Source organism: Protopterus annectens, chromosome 9.part0, assembly GCF_019279795.1.
Source record: "Protopterus annectens isolate FY-2018-M chromosome 9.part0, PAN1.0, whole genome shotgun sequence".
Classification (NCBI taxonomy): Eukaryota; Metazoa; Chordata; order Ceratodontiformes; family Protopteridae; genus Protopterus; species Protopterus annectens.
Window position 1 is genome coordinate 243,887,919 of NC_056743.1, and position 21,169 is coordinate 243,909,087.

At 38.4% G+C, this 21,169-nt stretch overlaps 1 protein-coding gene across 3 annotated transcripts in view; it reads left to right on the top strand.

The window, feature by feature from the left end:
• Positions 1-21,169, top strand: part of MYBPC3 (myosin binding protein C3) — a 627,853-nt gene that overhangs the window by 125,211 nt on the left and 481,473 nt on the right. For all 3 annotated transcript variants that reach the window (XM_044082825.1, XM_044082823.1, XM_044082824.1), the window contains 3 exons: positions 4,659-4,807; positions 6,343-6,460; positions 20,392-20,440. In XM_044082825.1, coding sequence (XP_043938760.1) covers positions 4,659-4,807; positions 6,343-6,460; positions 20,392-20,440 — 316 coding nt within the window. The remainder of the gene's footprint in view (positions 1-4,658; positions 4,808-6,342; positions 6,461-20,391; positions 20,441-21,169) is intronic.

A 21,169-nucleotide genomic window follows, 5' to 3' on the forward strand; every position in this document is an offset into this window, starting at 1 on the left:
ACAGAAATTGAACAAGTACTCATTCAGGGGTCCCCAGTAGATAAAAAATTCAGAGGTTTGGATGACCCTTTAGGGTTAAGCAATGCAGGGGTGGTAGAAAACATAGAAAAAGTGAAAAATGTGGAAACATTGTTACAGGTTCTAATACCTCGATAACAGAAGTTTTTAATGTGCATAATATCTCCTCTGTTGATCTTACCAATGTTGAATTACAACTACTCAATAAAGGATTATCATATGTTCCTGGTTTCTTTGTGAATGAAGATACTGTTGTCAATGATATGTTGGCCTTTTGCCATCCGTTAAACTTAAAACAATTTTTTTGGTGAACAAGAAAAGAGTCGGATAGGTACCGATTTTCGGTTTCAAAGATCTAATTTCCAGCCTCCTATGGATAAATTTGTTTCTGTATTTCCAAGAGTTTTGTCTTAAAGATTTGCATTTTAAACAATATGATTCACACATGCTAGGCCATAATTTGTCAGAAAAGGAACAACAGGCGTTAACAAATTTGAAAAATAATTCCAATACTGTTATTACTTCAGTTGACAAAGGAGGAGCAGTGGTGGTCATAGACATGCAATATTATTTGACTTAAGCCTTTAGACAGTTATACTATATGTCAATGCCACTGGATCCCGCTATGCAGTTCAAAAAGGAAATAGATTCCTTTTTGGAACTTGCTGTAGAGGAAGGGATTATTGATGTGGCTACTAAGAGACAACTAGTGGTGGATGATACTCAGAGGCAGATTTTTTATCTGCTACCTAAAATTCATAAATGTTTGGAGAAACCACCAGGAAGACCTATAGTTTTTTGCAGGGGTTCATTTACGGAACCCCTTTCTTTGTTCCTTACACAATATCTACAACCTTTATTAAAAATGGTTCATTCTAGATTAAAGGACACCACCCAGTTTCTCCAGATTTTTTCTGACTCACAGTTGGAACCAGGTTGGATGATATGCACTTTAGATGTTACCACCCTTTATACGAATATCCCTCATTGGGCTGGGTTGGAGGCCCTAAAACATTGGCTTGACAAGGTGGACATCTATCCATCCGGTTTCAGCACTTTGTTAAACTGTATGGCTGAACATATACTAACAAAAAATGTGTTTTACTTTCAAGCAGACTGCTTTTGGCAAACAGAGGGAACTGCAACGGGGGCTTCATTTGCCCCTATTTATGCGGGCCTTTTTATGGAGCACCTGGAAGAACATCTTATCTATGACCCATTACATAACCTCTATCTAGAGGACATGGATATTTGGTGTAGGTACCTTGATGATTGCTGGTTGATTTGGCGGGGTGATGTTACATATTTACTAGAGTTTATCCAGTATCTAAATGAGAACAAATGAAGGATGGAGTTTACACTTAATATGCATGACCAGGAGATTCATTTTCTGGATGTTCGTATAATATGAAATCCAGATTACACTCTTTCCACACAAGTGTTTCATAAATACCCCCAATATAATAGTTTATTGGCGGCAACCAGTTTACACCCCTATCACATCATTAGAAATATACCCAAATCCCAGTTTCTGAGAGTAAAGAGAATTTGTTCAGATCAAGATACTTATGAATACCATCAACAGGACCTTATACATAGGTTTCACAAATGGGAATACAAACCAGGGTATGTTAGAACAGCTAGTAATTGGGCCAGAGAATAAGACAGAGCCCAATTATTGGAATATAAGGTGAAATCAGGTACAGAGGAGAAGGTGGTTAGGTTTATGACAACTTATGACAGGATCATCAATGCTATTAGGAATGTAATTAGGGATAATTGGAACATTATTTTGGCTAATCAGGAGCTAGCTAAGATACTAACTCTAAAGTGTTTATTTTCATAACGTAGAGGCCATCATTTGGGCTCATACTTTAATCACTTCAAAACTGTGCATACATCAACAGGCTTTGGTCAACAACTTACTTTAACAGGGGACACATTGATGGAGTCTTTTCCTTGTGGGCACTGCTCATTTTGTACGCACATGCTTAAAACTAAAGAATTTTCTAGCGGAAACACTAGCAGGGTGTACAAGATAAAATGTTTTGGAAATTGTGGTACGGATTGGGTGGTCTATTTTGCCACATGCTCCTGCTCCGCCTTTTACGTGGGACAGATGTCCAGGCCATTCAGGATTAGAATGTCGGAACATCTAAGTGACATGAGAAATCAACGTTTGACAAATGCTTTATACAAACATTTATTAAATCATAAAAGAGCCAAATTTCATTTCACAATTACTGATAAAATATAGGGGAGATAGATCCAGGAAAATGGGATGGCATGGTATATTAAATAACAAAGAGAGGGCCTGGATTGTTAAATTAGGGGGGGTTGTTTTCCCCTGGCTTGAATGACCATCTTTGAATGTTTTTAAAGTTGGTTGTATATATTGAGTATAACTATTATTAGAATACTATGCCTTTAAATACTGGTTTATCTGCTTAATTGATTTATTTAGAATACTATTTAAGTATTCATTAATTGTCAGTAGTGTGTCACTGAAGAAGGCCTTGGGGCCGAAACCGGCCTGATTCTTTGGATTTGCCATATTGTATTAAAGTATATTATATATTTTCACTCTTTGGTGCTGGCCTCATTTTGATTTTCTCATTTATGCTTTTATATGCTCCAAGTGGGATAGGTAGATGTTTGATTTGTATCCCAAGCCAATTACATTCCACTTTTCTCACAGATAATGGCACGTTCTGATTGCCTCTTCAGCTTTAAATACCATAACTAACAGTCTTTGGGTCAGGAATAAAACGGACAGAGGAGCAGTGCAATGAGCAAAGACTTCATCTGCTTATTTGCTGTGGTACTATTTGCACCTGTCTTGTTATCTGCCCTAATCACAGATGCATTCAAAATGTCCTCTGTATCTTTTTAAGACCAGTACATGCTACAGAGAACCAAGCACCCAGAATTGCTCTGATTGCATTTCACCTTTGATAATTTATTTTTTGTTTGGGGGGGGGGTATCAAAAGTAACATCTAATGGCAACAGTTTCCAGAAAAGATTACCCTACTATTACATACCATTAATTTCCTCTAGGCCTCAAATAGAACAAAAATGTTAATGAAACAGAGTTATGCTTTACTGTGTCTTCATCTTTTATTGTTTACATACAAAACTTACTAATTCAGACATTTAATATAAAATACAGACCTAGTGATACATACTTCGGCATTATTTCATAGTCCTTATTACCCCATTCATACCAACATAACAGCATCCTTGTAAAACATCTAGATATGATCATATCACTCCTGGGCTACAAAGTCTGCAGAGGCTACTGGTCTCCTCACAAATCATGTATACAGTGTTAGCACTAGATAATCTTATCCTCCAAGATATACATCTCACGTGCCTTAAAGAATTGCTGGTCCCCCCTCAACTAGGCCATGTCCTCCACTTAGGTTCATAGGTTCATAGGTGTTTACTAGGCTAATGACCACAAGAGCCTTTTTAAGCCTTGCCATGCATCCAAAATCTCTGATGAGTTCTGATACCCTTGATAAGTGCAAGTATGGGCCTGGGAGATGAACCATTCAGAGGTTATCTGTTTGCATCAGAGACATAGGTGTCAAACCAGGGATGAATTTCTGGTTTCCCATCCAATTGTCCAAGTTGGACTTGAATTGGATTAGTGAGGAACTCTGCTTCACATGGATGGGGAGCCTGTTCCATAGATGGGGTAGTCTCTGGGATACATATCTATCTCTCCAGAAGGTCCTATTTATATCACAGGCAAGGTTTAAGTCTTTAGAATGGGTAATTCTGGTACTGTTTGTTTTGTGGATATGCAGGAAGTCCATCAGAGTGGGATTTGACAATGCCCTGTATACCAGGCATAGATCTCCCCTCAAAAGCCTGTATGAGACAGAATATAGGGATAGGGCCTTGAGGCAGTCTGCATAGGACATATTACTTATGCCCTGTACTCTTTTAGTGAGGAACCTCTGTGGACATTCCAGTTGTTGGATATGCCTGGTTAGGTACATACCAAATGGGGCACTGTACTCAGTGATAGGTCTGATGAATGCCGAATAGAGCGGAACAATGACTTCCTTAGACGTAGATACCATAACTTTGTTTATAAGTTGCACAGCATAGAATGCTTTCCTCACCACTGTAGACACATGATGATCAAAGGCTAGACTACTATCTATGTGTGTCCCTAAGTCTCTGACTACTGGGTCAAATCTAAGGGGTGTGATGTCAATATGATAGTTACCAGAGATGGAATGATGGAGAGTTGCTAATGATTCCCAGAAGGCATTTGTCAAACTAAAGTCATTGTTCTCCTATCAGGGACTACCCTGTAGAATTCGCTACCCTGTCAACTACTTACAAGCCCTATTGATGGTTGACTATAAAGGTCTTGGATGACCCATCTCTACTTACTGATGTTTTTTTCCACACTGTCCTGACTAGAGGACTCATTCATTTTTGTTTCTGTCATACTTTTGCCCAGGACAGATTTGTTTGTTTGTTAAAACTAAAACTGTTTTACGTATTTATGTTTTGTTGTGTAATCTTTGTTGTTTTTAATGTATTTACTGATTTTATTGTAATGTGCCACTGTTGAGTAACATAAAATATTTGACCGACTGACTGTTTGTGTGTCTTAAAGGTGGAGATATTGTTTTTGTCACAAAAGTGGCAGGAGAAACAATGTTGAAGAAGCCTTCCGTGAAGTGGTTCAAAGGAAAATGGATGGATCTGGCCAGCAAAGCAGGGAAGCATCTGCAGCTGAAGGAGAGTTATGACAGGAATGCCAAGGTAAGGACAGTGCATGCAGAGGTGAGACCACAGAAAAGGGAGGATGTGACATGTGAACATGAGGTCAGAAATCAGGACAGCCTAACTGACATAAGAAATGGAGGACGTAATATAAAGGAAACAAAATTCAAGAATACAAAATATGTACCCTCCAAATGGTACAGAGATAAAGTACTTCAATTAGTCCCCATCAGATGCTCAGTTGAGGAAAGAAACACTGAGTGTCCTATGGTGGGTCCTCTTCCCTATGGTGTTAGGTCAGGATTCCTTGGCATCAGTCCAACCTCCATACAAAGGCTGGATGAATACCAGGTGGGTCTGTGCTAGAAGTGGTACTAGGACTGTTGAAAGCAGTCAGCAGCACAACTGCCCATCAATATCTAGAGCAAGTATTTAGGAAGGTAGAGTCTGCAGGGTATCCTCTTCCCCCTCCTCTGACCTGCTTTTACAGTACCGGGGAGGTTGTAGGTATATGTCAGCATTATTGGAGAGAGATATGATGGAAGACCAGGTCTGCATTTCACAGTAACATACCTCTCAACTTTGTTTCAGCAAAATGTATAATGCAGTCTAGAATATGAACAGAATATTCAACATGGGATCAAACAAGAGATTGGAAAATTCAATCAAATTAAGTGCAGTAATGTTTTAAATGTTTGCAGATTATGGAACAGTATATATTACTATAAATTTGTTCTGCTGAATTTCATTATGCAGTCTGAAAAACTAATACCTGTCACAGTAATAAATATTTTTGAGGGTCAAAATGCATGATGTTCCTCTTCATGTGTGGCATTTTAAAGCTATGATGAAATATTAATTGGAAACTTGAAATAAAGTTCCTGACAACCCTTGTTTCAGGAGCTCAATGTTAAGCATAAAGGTTTTGATATATACCTGCTTAGATGGGATTTGTTAGTATTCAAACTAGCCCTATGATAACATTCATCTGTAGTCTGGTGAAATGCTTGCATTCTGAAACTATTGACTTACTGAAAAGTGTTAAAACCTGCACATGGCAGGAAATCAGAACATGGACTGACAAAATTAAATACACAGATTTGGAGACAGTCATGAAAATAAAAAAAAATAATAATAAAAAATTTAAAAAAAACAATGCGGGGGTGAGAAAAAGTGATAATGAGAAATAAGCAATCATTTAAGAAGGCCATCATCAAACTCCTAAGTGCTACATGATGTTCATGTTGGAAAGCAGGAGGAGTTTTTTTCTTGTACAGATATTAGAGGTAAGGTGTCCAGTATTATCCTATACAGTTAGTGCTATCAGACATCTGACATTTAGAATCAATGGCTGCATGATGCTATGTCCAGCAAACGTGAGTACATTGGCCAATGCCTAGTCTTACGTACAATATCATTAAGTAAATTGTTTAACTTTTGAAAATCTGGGTCACATCTTGAAATACTCTTAATCTTAGAGGGCTTTACATGTATACAGAACATTCAATTAAAATGAGCCCAGTTCGTAGCTATAATACTTGTGTTGTCCTGTTTTTTTTTTCTTACCCTTACAGATCTACACATTTGAAATGCATATCATAAAGGCCAAGACCACTTACACCGGTGGGTACCGCTGTGAAGTCTCCTGCAAGGACAAGTTTGACAGCTGCAACTTTGAACTTGTTGTCCATGGTATGTACTTAAAAGAGGAAAAACAGACATAGCCCTGCTAATGAGGACAGATCTTTAAGAAATCCAAAAAGATACCAACCATTAAAAGTCTTAATGTACAGATTAAGATAAATATAAATGTTTCATTTTCAGAGTCAGTATATAAAGGACATATGGACAAGTTGAGTATATACCTGCAATTTCAGATTATTTTTAAACTAATCTCAGTATGTACTTGAGATTACTAGCAAAATAAGTTATTGTCTCATCCTTGGACTATACAGAACAATGAAGCAAAGCCATTTATATTATTTTACTTTATTTTATATTTTAACCAGATAGACCACTAGGCAAAATTGCCAGTTTTCAAGAACTACACAGGACACTACCTGGTTAAGTGACTTGCTGACAATCAGATAGTACAAAAACTGCAGTGTTACCTACTAGTCAGTTACAAACAATACTAAACTAAAAAACATCTGTTTGGTGGCTAAAAAGAATTATTTTCTAAAAAGAATTTAATAAAAATGAGTGGTTTCATGAATTATACAAGTCACCCCATGAATACCAAACTTAATCAGAGGACAAAGTCATTTAGTAGCGCACGGCTTCAGTCTTTTGCACTGACTCTTAGAGCTGTTCCACTAACTGCAGTACTGCACAACAATACGAGATCCATGCATGTATTAATTAGTCTTCAAACTGGAGGGAATCTCAGAAGTGATACTCTTTTGGAGAACATGTGCTCTCCAATAGGGTGTTAATGTACCAGGCAGCCTAGTATTAAATATGTGGCTTCACAGCAGCATATTGTTTACCAAGCATATTTTAAAAACTAAATAAATAAACTAAAAAAAAAAAAAAAATAAAAAAAAAACAGGAACAGTAATAAAACTAACTGCAATAGCAGGTACAAAAAGCTGCTGTTTTACTTTTCTCCTCACTATCCACTGCATTTAGAAAGCCTCATTTAGGGAGCATAATTCCAGTACAGGATTGTCGACAGTCCAAGTATTTAAAGCAATCCCTTCACTGAAATATTTTATTTCTCAAACTAAAAGAAATCCAGTTAGAAAGCATCCTTCTGCTAAAAAGATACTGACTCTAGATCATTCCTTTTATAGGTTTAATCGGGATAACTACTTTCATCTTTGTAGACTTCTTCAGGTCCAGTTCTTACATCTAAACTTTCTATAATCATGATGCTACCATACTTTTACAGAGGGGGATATAGCAGATTGTAGGATAACCCAGTTCCATTTGATTGGCCTTTCACCTGTTCAGAATGGAGACATCTGATAGGATGCTGGACCAATCCTCATTTGCATGCAGATGCTATAAGTAGTGCTTGGTAAGCCCATATGCCCAACCTATTCTTAATGTTGGGGGAGCAAAAGGTCTGAGTGTTTTACAGAGAGATGTTGGTCATCTACATAGAGATAACCTTTTACCTACTATGAACAAATACTAAAAGACTAAAAACCACGGAGATGAAGGGGAGAGAGAGAGGCATAGCCTTGGGCCTCCATATGAGCAGAAGATTCAAGATGCGCCCAACTCTTGGAACATTTATTTGCTATTAATACTCCGTTAACTTAAAGTCTATCATTTTTATGTATGAAACAAAAACCACACTGAAAACTTAGGAAAAAAAAACATAAAACTGAATGGCAACTGCTAATGCAACCACTTTGTTGTTAAGGTTCCTTTCTCTACCACCTGTCCAAAATATTACTATATCATCCATGAATCACCCATATAGCAACCAACATGCAAACTCTGAAATGAGAACCATTTGCCTCTCCCACCAGGCTAGGACCATATTGGCAAATGTCGGGGGGTAGACTGCACCCATCACTATTCCTTTCTTCTGTCGGAATAGCTGATTTTCAAACACAATAAAATTGTTCCCTAACACTATATCCATCAGACTAGTGATGGTCAAAATTTTTTTATGCTCAAGACTTGGGTGGTTACACAAAAAATCATATAACATCTCAGGTCCCTTTGAATGTGGAATCACAGAGTATAAGTCACACACATCAATAGTTACAAACAATAAATTATCTGAATAAATCTGATTAAACACGTTTGACAAAACGTCCCAAGAATCTCTAATATGTGCCTATACTCAGAAAGAATTCCTTTTGTGTGTGTGTCCACATATTTTGCTAGTGGGAATGTTTTAGAAGCCTTGGCATCTACAATAGGCCTTAACGGGAGGGGGGGGTCATTTTTATTTGTATGTGTCTTGGGTATGCCAAAAATGGTGGGCGTCCTTAGGATGTGAAACCATTAGGAAGCCCTGTCCGAAGGAGTAATCTGTTCATTTAAAACAAGTTCTTCCAAAATTATATACATTCTATGATAAACGATGTTCATTTCATTGACAGAGACTTCCTCATAAGTATCAGTATATAGCAATGCTAACATTTTACTAATATATTAATTTGCGTCCATAACCACCAGGCCCCCACCCTTGTCAGGTTTCATAATTCTAATATGCTTCATGTTACTGATCTCTTTCAACAATCCGCTCTGGTGGTAGAATAAATAATTTAAATTACAACCTTCCTTCCTCCCATTCAAGTATTCTCTTATATCTTTTTCACACATTTTGTTCAAAAATATTCAATAAGGGATGTAGAGGTGGATTAAAGGTACTGGGACGCTTACAAACATTTGTCACACCCTTATAATTGTTATCTTGCAATAACATACCTAGGTTAATTTTTCTAACAAATAACTTAAGCTGTGTTAGTGATTCCTCCACCTTTGATTGTCTAGTAGGTGAAAATGTAAGGCCTTTGTCAAATAAGTCGGCCCCATTCAGTGATAACTTCTACAGTACTTTAATTAAATATTTTAGTCTCCCACAGTGTTTAAAACAATCTTACATTTTGATGCCAAATTCACTGCCTGTAGTTGCCTGTCCCCTTCCTCCTGTCATTTTTATTTATAAGCTCATAATCAACCAATTTTACATGTGTTGCTACCAGACTGAATTTTACATAATGGTTTACAGATATTTTTTTCAGTCAATAAACATCTATATGTGTTTTAATGAATATTCACTATTTAAAATAGTTTTAAACTGCTACAACAACAAAGCAACCTCCCTTATCATTGAACAATTCCTGTTCCTAGGTTCTGTTAACCAAGTAGTGCTTTCTCCTTGCAAGCTCCCCAGATCCAGAGTTATGCCATCCATCATGCAGTGGTCAGAATGTACAAAATTATTAACTGTACTGAAGTGAATTCACAATACTGTACTAAGAGAGGTATTAATATTAAGAAAATATGCTGTGAGGTCATAATAAACTTGACTTCTAATCTGATTTTCCAGCAGAGGTTTAACTTTGAATGTGAATCTCTAGCTGAATTCCAGAGAAGTGTCCACAGCAGGTATATGGAGGGTAAAGCAATACACTTGACTATGAGAATTCCGGAGAAGAAATCCAAGCAGTTGTAAGAAATGTGATCCAATGATTTAAATCTTAAATGTGATGATATAAATCCAGATATACTAAACTTGACTCCAAATGTTATTCTCTGGTGAAAATTTAACTTAAGAGTGTGGATTTCTAATGGAAACTGTGGAGCTTTGTTTTTTTTTTTTTGTTTTTTTTTTGTAAAACAGTTTGTTGTTTAAGTTCCATAACTGTAGGACTTAATGTTGCAGGAAATGTGATCCAATGATTTAAGTCTTAAATGTGATTATTTCTTTAGTTATTTATTTACATTTGTTGACCGGGAGTGTCCGACTGGACATAGTTCCATTTTCAACGGAGGCCCGGGGAGAAAAGCTCCACAGTTAAAATAAACAGACAGTAGTTACATTGGATTACATAGTGATTAACAATTCAACATAGCAATTACTTACAACATATTTACAGATGAAGAACATAGTACATCAGTAGACAACTAGAATCTTTATCTGTGAAGTACATAACAGACATTAACAAATGTTACAATAAGAAGTTCCTGCTGTAAAATAAGTACTAGGCTTATGAGCATCTGAGCTTGCTATAATCAAGGTAGTTAGTGGAGTGGAAAGAAAGGTAGTGGTTGTATGGGGTGGGTGATATTAGAGTGGGAGTTGCAAGGGCATAGCCAGCATGTTTTTAGGTGCGCTTTTAGTAAAGTTTTGAAGTGGTGCATGATGGTACGGAGGTAATTGTGGGTGGAATGGAGTTCCATAATTTGGCTATGGTGTAAGAGAATAGTGCTTCACCAGCAGAGTTATTGGCTTTAGTGATCTGCAAGTGATTTTTGTTGCTGGATCTTAGTGGTCTGTTGGTGCAATAGGGTTGGAGTAGATTCTGGAGAGATGGGACATTTAGAGGATGGTTTACTAGTTTGTGGGTGAGTGAGAGTTGATACCACTGAAGGAGGTGAGGGAGTTCAAGCCAGCCCAGTTCAGCAAGTGAGAGACAGTGGTGACTATGGTAGGATGCCCCTGTGGCGAATTTGGTGATTTTGTTGTAGCAGGTCTCTAGCTTGTTTAGATCGCATTGCCTTAGGTTGGTATATATTGGAGAGGCATAAAGTAGGGTGGAGATAAGGTGGGAATTTGCTATTGAAACTTTTGCTGCTTTGGTGAGAAGTTGCTTATTTCTGTATAACGCTCCTAGTTTTTTGTGGACTTTTTTTATGGTCATGGATATGTGAATGTCAAATTTTAGTTTATTGTTTATTTCCACTCCTAGCAATTTGGTGTGTTCAGTTGGGTATATAGTGGTGTTGTCTTTTGCTGTGATGTTAAAGTGATAGTTGTTTTGAGTATGTTTGGTGGGTTGGAAGATGAGTAGTTTAGTTTTGTTTGGGTTGAGTATTAATTGGGCATCGGATAACCAAGTTTCAACAGAGGAAAAGTCTTCCTGTGTGACTTTTTGCAGTTTGGGTAGGGACTAGGCTGAGCAGATGATGGTTGAGTCATCTGCGTATTGTATGAGTGTGCCATGTTTGGTGGCAGAGGCTAGATTATTGGTGTAAACAGAGAAGAGTAGGGGTCCAAGGATGGATCCTTAGGGAACCCCTATGGAGACAGGTAGTTGGGGAGATATGTCATTCTGCCATACAATGGATTGTTGGCGGTCAGACAGGTAACTCTGAAACCAGTTGGTGACTGATTGAGAGAAGGATAGGTTATTGAGGACAGAGATAAGTTGCTTGTGTGGGACCATGTCAAATGCTTTAGATAGGTCTAGGAAAGTAGCAGAGGAGAGATAGCCATTGTTTTTATGCTGAAGGATAGTGTTAGTAAAGGAGAGTAAGGCAGTGGTGGTGCTATGGTTTGGTCAGAAACCATGCTGAGTACTGGAAAGGAGGTTGTTAGTAAGGAGGTAGTCTGAGACCTGAGAGTGTATGCATCTCTAGTATTTTGGAGAGTGGAGAGAGAATAGCTATGGGGCGGTAATTGGGTAGTTCTGTGGAGGGTCCGCCTTTGTGGAGGGGAATTATATGTGATACTTTCCACAGTGTGGGAACGTAACTTTCTGACAGAGATCGGTTAATCAAGATGGATACTGGGTAGGCCAGAGCATCAGCTGCGATTTGTAGGTATTCACTTGGGAGGTTGTCTGCTGCTAATTTGGTGGGTTTAAATTTAGTTAAGAGTTTTTTTATGTTGGAGGTAGGTACAGGAGAAAAAGCGAAGGCAGTGGGGAGATTACTAATTGAAGGTGTGGGTTGGAGGGGAGGGAGGTTGTGTTGTTTAGCTAGTGATAGTATGGTTTGGGTGAAGTGTGTGTTGAATGAGGTAGCAATATTTTCTGAGGAGTGAGGGATGTTAGGAGGAGGGGTACTGACTTTACCTGGGTGGAGGATGGAGTTTATGGAGGACCAGAATTGTTTGGGGCTGAGTTGTGAGGAGTCTAGGGCAGACTGGTAGTATTGGAATTTGTCCTGTTTTATTAGCTTTTTTCCTCTATTGCATAGTTCTAGGAATTTCTGTCTAGTTGAGGGGGTTTTAGTTTTGCGCCAGTGCTCCCAGGCTTTATCCCTGTTTTTCATTTCTGACTTAGTGGTTTTCTGTAGCCATGGGGAGGGATGTACTTTGGTTCTGGAAAGTCTTATGGGGGCATGGTAATTAAGGATGCTCAGGAAGGTAGTATTAAAACATTCAACTGTGTCATCAAGACTGAGGTACTTTAGAGGATGCCAGTTACATTCTTTGAGGGATGAGATGAATGTGAGTAGGTTAAAGTTTAGTTTTTTATGTATTTGATGGTAGATGACAGGTTTAACTTGGTATAGGTATTTTTTGAGTAGGAATGTTGGGGAGTGATCATTGAGGCTATCTGATAAGCAGCCTGTTACATATGACTGAGGGCTCTTACTGACTAGTATCCAGTCCAGGGTACTGTGCTTGCTGGAGTTTTTATTTATCCTGGTTGGCGACTGGACTAGTTGGGTGAAGCCATGAAGGTTTACATGATGGGTTGGATGGTTGCCAGAACAGGATTGCCAGTCAATACTGAAATCACCTAAAATGATAGTTTCTTGCGGGAGATAGTGGGTAGACAAGCTGAGGAGGTTTTCTAGTGGAGGGATGTTTTGGCCAGGTGGGAAGTAGCATCCAATTATGTTGATGGTTTTGTTTTGGTTTATTTTGAGGTTGGTATATATTATTTCTTCTTTGCATATTTGTGGAGCTGATGATTTTAAGATCTGGATGTTTAGATGCTGTTTAAATATTATAGCTACACCGCCTCCTTTCTTGTTTAGCTGGTCTACTCTTAGTATGCTGTAACCTGTAGGGAGTATTTGCTCACTGGTAATGTGAGGTTTTAGCCAGGTTTCTGTCAGGATGACTATATCTGGGGAGTACAAGTCTATGGTGGCATGGAGTTCATGGACTTTGTTGGATATACTTCTAATATTTAGGCTTAGTAGAAGGAAGTCACTTGGCTTTCTATTGGCTGTAATATGGGAGAAGTTGAGGTTTCTAGTCTGATTATGAGGATTGGGGTTGGAAATGGTAGGGCCAGGGTTGGGGTGGATGTCTCCACTTAGGGCTAGTTTTGATATGCATGAGGTCATTAGTTTTCTCAGTTTTTGAATGTGTTTGTTTATAAGGGAAACTTTATGATTGTGCTCTATGGGTAATATGTATGGTGGGAGGGTTACTATGTTAAATTGTAGGGATGCTTTATGTTTGAGTAATATAGTTGGTAGAATATGTGGGGGGTGCATAGGGATGGTTCTTGAGTTGGTGGGAGGGGAGCTGAGTGAGGGTGAGACATGAGTCGTGGTGTGAGTAGTAGTACAGTGATAGTGGTTGAGTGGGGGAATGATGGAGCTTTGGTAGGATGTAAGATATGCAAGGAGAGTGCATGCAGTGAGCACAGGTAAGGTGTGCTTGTACATGTTAGTTGAGGAGATGTGATAGTAGTGTGAAGATGGAGGAGGTAGTGTTGGGTTAGCACTGTGGTTGGCTATTGGAAAGATGGGAGGGGTTATGAGTGTAATAAAGGTGGGACCACTGGGGGAGGGAGGGAATAGGGGGCAGGGTGGGGAGCAAAGCAGGCAGAGACCCTGTTAGTTGCTCTTATGAAGGGGCTGGAAACAATCAGTTAGAGTTAACTGATAAATGAACATATGATAGTGACAAGGGTGGTTGTAGTTTTAAAAATGTTGCCTGCCACAGGTAATATTTATTAATTTTGGGATTGTCTTAAAGTAATAAACAGGAAAGGGGGAGGGGAGAACAAGGGTGTGAGCAGGCATTTCTTTGTACTGCTGCTAATGAGCCAAAGCAAAGACAAGTTTGTGTTTAAGAAATAATCACAATTGACCAAGGACTGCTCTGAAATTGTAAGTAATTTCTTAACCATTTCTCAGGTGGAAAAACAGGATAACCTTGTATCAGTAGGCTACTGTGGTCTCAGTTTAAATTAACAAACACACAGTATTGATCAGTTATGGATACTATTTGCTAACAGAAGGGAATAAGAGAGAAAGTGGAAGATGAGTGTGTGTGTGTGTTTGGGGGCTGCTTACAAGCCAAAGCAGAGTGCTCTCCAGGGGAAAATGAATATTGGCTCGAACAGGTAGATGCATACTCAAAGTTAACTTTAGCTGTTTGCAGACAGTTCAGACCCAGACTGCGCTTTTCTTATAAGAATGATAAAGGTGGTACCGCAGTTGAATACTTAAGAGTGGTGTTAGGTTCAAAGTTAACTTTAGCTGTTTGCAGACAGTTCAGACCCGGACTGCTCTTTTGTTATAAGAATGATAAAGGTGGTACATATATAAATCCAGATATACTAAACTTGACTCCAAATGTTATTCTCTGGTGGAAATTTAACTTAAGAGTGTGGATTTCTAATGGAAACTGTGGAGCTTTGTTTTTTTTTTGTTTTTTTTTTTTTGTAAAACAGTTTGTTCTTTAAGCTCCATAACTGTAGGACTTAATGGAATAGCTGTTGTTTAGTCCAGGGTTGTTGTATGCATTGAGTCAGACTTGTCACTCTAATTCTCTCTTTTTCTAGGAGCACATTTTTTTGCCATGCAGGGTCCAAGAAACAGAAACTGAAGATGGATTGTCCTTCCTTGTCTATGCTATGTTTTGCAAGTGTGGACTTTCAGTCTAATGTCTGACAAAAGGTGTAAAATGCATATTTTCAGCTTATTAATCACATTCTCCACATAAAAAGTCTCACAATTCAGACATTGTGCCCTGTAAGCCACTCTTTCAATGTTGCAGTCTCCCCTGATTTTGCTATGGGATTTCTGGCCTGTGCTAGGGCACTCTTCAGGCTGCAAAAACCTGTATTTCTGAGCTCCACATCTACCTATATGTGCATCTGTCCTTTCTCTCCAGTCTTTTGATTTGATAATGGATCTGATGTTTCTTCTTTTCTTAAAGATAAAACTCAAGTCTTGTTCAAGGATCTTAGCAATGAGTCTGTTATTTGCTATTATGATCCTTTTCTCAGTGATGGCCCTGCAGATTTCTTTATGGGCTATTGTAAATTTTCTGGCAATGCTTCTTTTTTGTGGACTCAGTTTTAAGGTCAAGGTGCATTATTCTGAAGTTGTGCTTTCTGCAGACTGGGTCCAGCAGAAAGTGGTCTTCTGCTATCTTCATGATTTTATTGCTTCCAGTATAATACTGATCATTCTGCTTTCATATCCACAGCTATGAAATCTTTTGTGAGCTTGTTTATGCTGTGTAGCAAGTCTTAAAGTTCTTTTGAGACCCTCACAATGCTCATGCCCTGTGACTTTATGATATTGTGTTTGCCTGGGGATGCCTACTGGAACATGTAGCAGTAGGTTCACCCTTGTGGGTTTCCAGAAGAGATTGTTGGAGAAGAACCTGGTTTCGATGTTCTTGCTGACACTGACATCTAGAAAACATACAGTATTCTGGTTGTTGCTTGTGGTAAATTTCAGGAAGGATGTCAAGCCCTTTATATAGTCGTAGAGGTCTTTCAGCTGTTTATCATTTCATTACCAAACAATGAAAATGTGTCAGTAATGAAACATAGTAACAGGCCATGTGTTGGTTAAATTTTGAGCCATAAACCACATCTTCTTCCCATTTTGCTAAAGCAACATTAGCCAGGTTCGAGGCCATGGCTGCCCTATAGCAATTCTGTGGTCTGTTGGTCCAATTCGTCATTAAATTTGAAGAAATTGTTTTCAGTAGTAGCTGGAGTAGTTTTGTCGTCAGCTCTGTTTTACTAGGGAGGGCACAAATGTATCTGGTTAGTGCCTCCTCTACAGATTTGCTGTAGTAGTTGTGTAGTAAAATGGTGTAGTGGGCTTCTTTATCAACTGTGACAAGCCAAGTTTCATTCTGTATCCTGACATGTTTAATTTTCTGAAGAGAGTCAATAGTGTCCAGAATACATGATCTGGCCATAGCTGCACGGGGTTTTATTGAAACCTCAAGGTAAATGGATATGGGCTCAGTTACTGAGGCCCTCAATCCACTAAGCACTTGTAGGGCTTATCATACCAGAGAAGGCAGGGATTTTGGAGTAGGTAACTTCAGGAAATTCTTACAGTTTGCTACTTATAAATCTATCACTGTACAGTAAATTCAAGGCATCCTGGATGACCTCTTATGCTTTTGTGACTGTCATATAATCTACTTTATTGTAAAACAAGTCGGTTATCAAGCATGATCTCAATTGTCCTGTTGCATGCAGGAGTGTCTGTAACCAGAATACCTCTGCACTTATCAGCCTTCACTGCTCCCCTGCCCTTGTCCCTACTAATAATGACTAGTGCTTGTAAGTCACCTGTTTTCAAGTTATACAATTGTCTCTTCTTACCCTGCTTAGCTAGAATGTTTTGAATGCCAGCATCACATTTGGCTTTGAAGGCACTCAGGATCAGGTGCTTGGGGGGTGGCAGAAGTCTTTGCATAAAGTCTAAGCCTGGAGCATAGTTGGGACTGACTTCAATGGTGTTGCTCTTTTTCTCTTTATCACTACAAAATACATTAAGGTTAAGCCTCCGTAAGTATAGTTTGGAGTTCACTATAGTGTTGACCAAGTTACACCTGAATAAAAGTCATTCCTTTCTCAAGTCCCCTTAATTCCAGTTCTGTCAGTGGTTTCATGGAATGGTTCCAGACTTTAGTCTGGAGCTGGGCTGCCCTTTTTACTTGTTTGGAATTTGTAGATTTTTCATGTCTCTTTTCCCCAGGCAGTTCCTGTCCCTTTTTGGCTGGGGTAGGTGTGGAGTTGACTGACCTTCCTGGTGGTAGTGGGTGATAAAATTCTTCTGGAATCTGGAATGTCCTTGAAGTTCTGAGTTGTGTGGATCCTGAATGTGGAATGGCAATTTTTATCCAGGCCTGTAGGTCTCCAGTCTTTCCAAAAATTCTCCTCTGTCATCTCTGTTAGGCTTCATGCAGAATTGAACATCTCAGCCACAGAAACATTTGGCCTGAGGTTCTGGTGGTCCCCCAGTTTTCTAGGTGGTTGTTCTTAAACAAGCACTTCCTGAGTTTGCACAGTGTTGTATTCATATGGTCATGATCATTCTTGTCTTCCTTCTGGTGGTCTGCCAAGAGGCCATTATCATAGTTATTTGTGTTGCTGTTCTCGTAATCCTTCAGGTGACAGTCTGTTTTCCTCAGTTTTGTCTCTTTAATTTTCTTTTGATAGGCAATTATTGGTCCTGTAATCCACAACATGGCCATCTAGTTTTGTCCCTCCTCTTTCAGTTTCTGGATGTCATTCCTAGTGAATTCCTGTATTTTCTGTTCTACTATGATGCTAATTTAAGTCCTGCATTTCCAGTGTTTTATGCCATTCTTTTTTCAGAATGCTGTCAACATTGTTCCATGTGGGTCTTTTTTCCCATCTTAGTCCTATGGGTACTGTTTCATTTTTCTCTAAGGTCATTACAAAAAATTCCACCAAATTGGTCCTGTAATCCACAACATGGCCATCTAGTTTTGTCCCTCCTCTTTCAGTTTCTGGATGTCATTCCTAGTGAATTCCTGTATTTTCTGTTCTACTATGATGCTAATTTAAGTCCTGCATTTCCAGTGTTTTATGCCATTCTTTTTTCAGAATGCTGTCAACATTGTTCCATGTGGGTCTTTTTTCCCATCTTAGTCCTATGGGTACTGTTTAATTTTTCTCTAAGGTCATTACAAAAAATTCCTCCCATTGGATGCTTTTGAATTTTTTAAGTTCTTCTCTAATGAAAGAAACAACAGATTGAGGTTCTGTCTTTGCTGCTCGTTGTTCCTATCATTTGTCTGTGCTAGTCCAGGGATCTCTGAGTAAGTCCATTGGGGGTACTTCTTGAGGCTCCCAAAGAAAAAACGGAGGCCAGTGTCCAATTCAGTTTGTGGGTTATAGTTATATTTTGTGGGTTCTGTTGTTATGCTCTGGTGATTTGGTCTCTAATCCAGAAATCCATTGGGGGAAACCTCCAAAGATTCTGAGGAACATGTAATTCACAAAAAACCATGGCCTTCAAAGGATGAAAGTAGACAATCAAAGGTCAACCAGAGGTGGGGACTCCTGTAATTCCAATCCCACCTGGCCGTATACAGGGAGTAGGTTCAAGGACAAACCAAAATTCCAATACATGATTGTCAAGAGTCCAAACAATCCCTTCATTTAAATAATTTCATTTCATAAAACAAAATAATGACTCTAACATCCTATCAGAAGTATACATTCTGAGGAGGGGAAATGTTCCCCATACAAATGAGGATGGGCCTAACACCCTAGCAGATGTCTTCAGTCTGAGCAGGTAAAAGGTCAATCAGGTGGGACTTGGTTGTCCCACAGTGTACTACACCCCCTCTATAGCAGTGTGATAGCACCATAATTATAGAAAGTTTTGATGTAAGAACTAGATCTGAAGAAGTCTACAAGGATGAAAGTGCTTATCCCAATAAAACATATAAAAGGAATTATCTGGAGTTGGTCTATTTTATGAAGAAGGAAGATTTAGAACTGGCTTTATTTTGTTTTGAGAAATCAAGTTATTTAGGTGAACGGATTGCTCTAAATACTCTTGACAATTCTGCATCAGAACCTCATAATACCTCTGAGTGGGCCATTATTTCCCGTGAAGAAGGCATTTGTCAGCCTAGTAGCAGTTTCCTAAAGGTACTCAACCTAAACCTAGTTGTTTGAAGATTTTTTTCATTATTATATACAGTATTGTATAAATGTGTGCAACACTGGGGAATTTACCATTTGACTGACGATATCTGAGCAGTTGAAATAACTGAAACAACATCCTTTTTAGGAGATATTTGAAGTGAAATAATTCTGTTAAGAAGTGAGCACATGTATAGTGGCTAATAAAAGCAAAACTGTATATGTAAATAGTATAACACAGGCATATGCCAAACTACCACTTTGTTTTGTTGCTAAGAGTGGTAAGTAAAGGTTAAAATAAAGTGAGAGAAACAACAGCACATAAAGTTGTCACTGAAGGTTTTGTCCCTCAGCCTCCTTTTAGTTATAAAAATGAAGATTAAGAGTTACAATGCCCCAACTGCTAAAATATCTCTGTTAAAATGAAGTGTGCATGTCTAACACATACTGTTCAGTCAATGTGAAACAGGAATGGATATATTATGACCCCACACAGCCCACGGTCACCATACAGCAATTAGCTATTCACTAGTAATTGACAAGAATCTTTTTGTCTGTTCTCAAAGTTAACAGAAAATTGATCTACTACTTCAGTACCTTTCAGAAAACTAGAAATCAAATAATTCTTATAATTCTAACCAATGCTCAGGATTTCTAGAAGTACTGCTAGTTTTTTTTTTAACAACTCAGATGCTCAAGTAATCTGCATAATATCCTTACGTTACTGAATCCTAATTTTTTTTAGTAATTCTTTGTGTTTGATTCTTACCTCTGTACAGGTGAGTAGCCTATTATTCTGTCTTTGCTGTGAATTCATACATAGCACTCTCTATCCGACTGTCTCTCTCTATGGATATATTTATATAAAGATATATGTTTCTTTAGATGATTACGTAATGTATAGAGTCCCTGACACAACAGTTTCTAACCAGGTGGCAACATAAGTATAGTATTAGTAGCCATTAGTGTTGAAAATGTCAATGAATATCAAAAATAATTTTCCTTTAACAGCTAGCACTGGAAACAAGTTACTATGGCTGTACCACTTGTTCTCACTGTTATAAATCCATAATTTAAGAAAGACTGAAATGAAAAGCTCAAGTGCAGTGGATTTTGAAGTCGTTCTTTGTTTCAAGGTTGAACATCAGTTTTATTTAAGTTCAGGAGGTGTGGTGGATAAAGCATGGCAAACTGCATGGCGGGGGGGGGGGGCTTGCCTCACTGGAAAAACATTTTCTTAACAAAGCATTGTCTGAGTTTTTGATTTCACAGTTCCAAACTAGGCGGGTTTCTTTGCATAACTACTTAGCATTCACTGAAAAGGAGAGTACAGCAATAGTACCTATGCTTTTTGTTTTTCAGAGCCTTCAAATACTGGAGGAGTTGACATTCGACAAGCCTTCCGCAGAACGTAAGTATCAACATTTTACTTGTTGAGTTTTAGGTCATGTGACTAGCAATCAGGTTTCATATTAGAGCATGCTGAACTTACAGACAGTGGCAGAGATCGTTTTAAATCTGTTTAAATAACTAGCACTGTGTGCTACCTTTTTTAACCTTGCACACATGGGAAGCATTCTGTAAAGCAGCCATGTGAATCTGATGAAATTACACACTGCATATATCAAACATACCTAACCACTGAGTACTAAACGTTTTGGAATGATAGCTTCCTTTTGCCCTGCTGTTACCATGAAAACATCAGGAGTGTTACTACTTCTTATACCTGGCAATACCAAACACTCCATCACATTTGAAATTTGACAGGCCTATGAACAGTTAAGCATCTCTTCTGTAATGCCAAGTATTTTGTTTCCTCGAATCATATGCAGATCATTTTTATGGTTCTCTGCATATAAAAATACATTTTAAAATGTACTAGATTGAAGCTATCATAAACTTTCTGTCTATATATTTAGAGTAAAAGAACACTGCCAATAGGTGACAGGATTAATTGAATGAGTGACCTGGGCAATAAGTCAAGAAGTGTAGACAGAAATGGCCTTCTACGATTTCAACAAGGAATTCATCAGTATGCCATGCAGAAATATAAGGAGTAAGCTTGTATGTCAGTACATAAACTGATCCTTCAAAGACTTTTGTATGAGTGACTTTGCCAAAGAACTGTAAGGAAAAACAG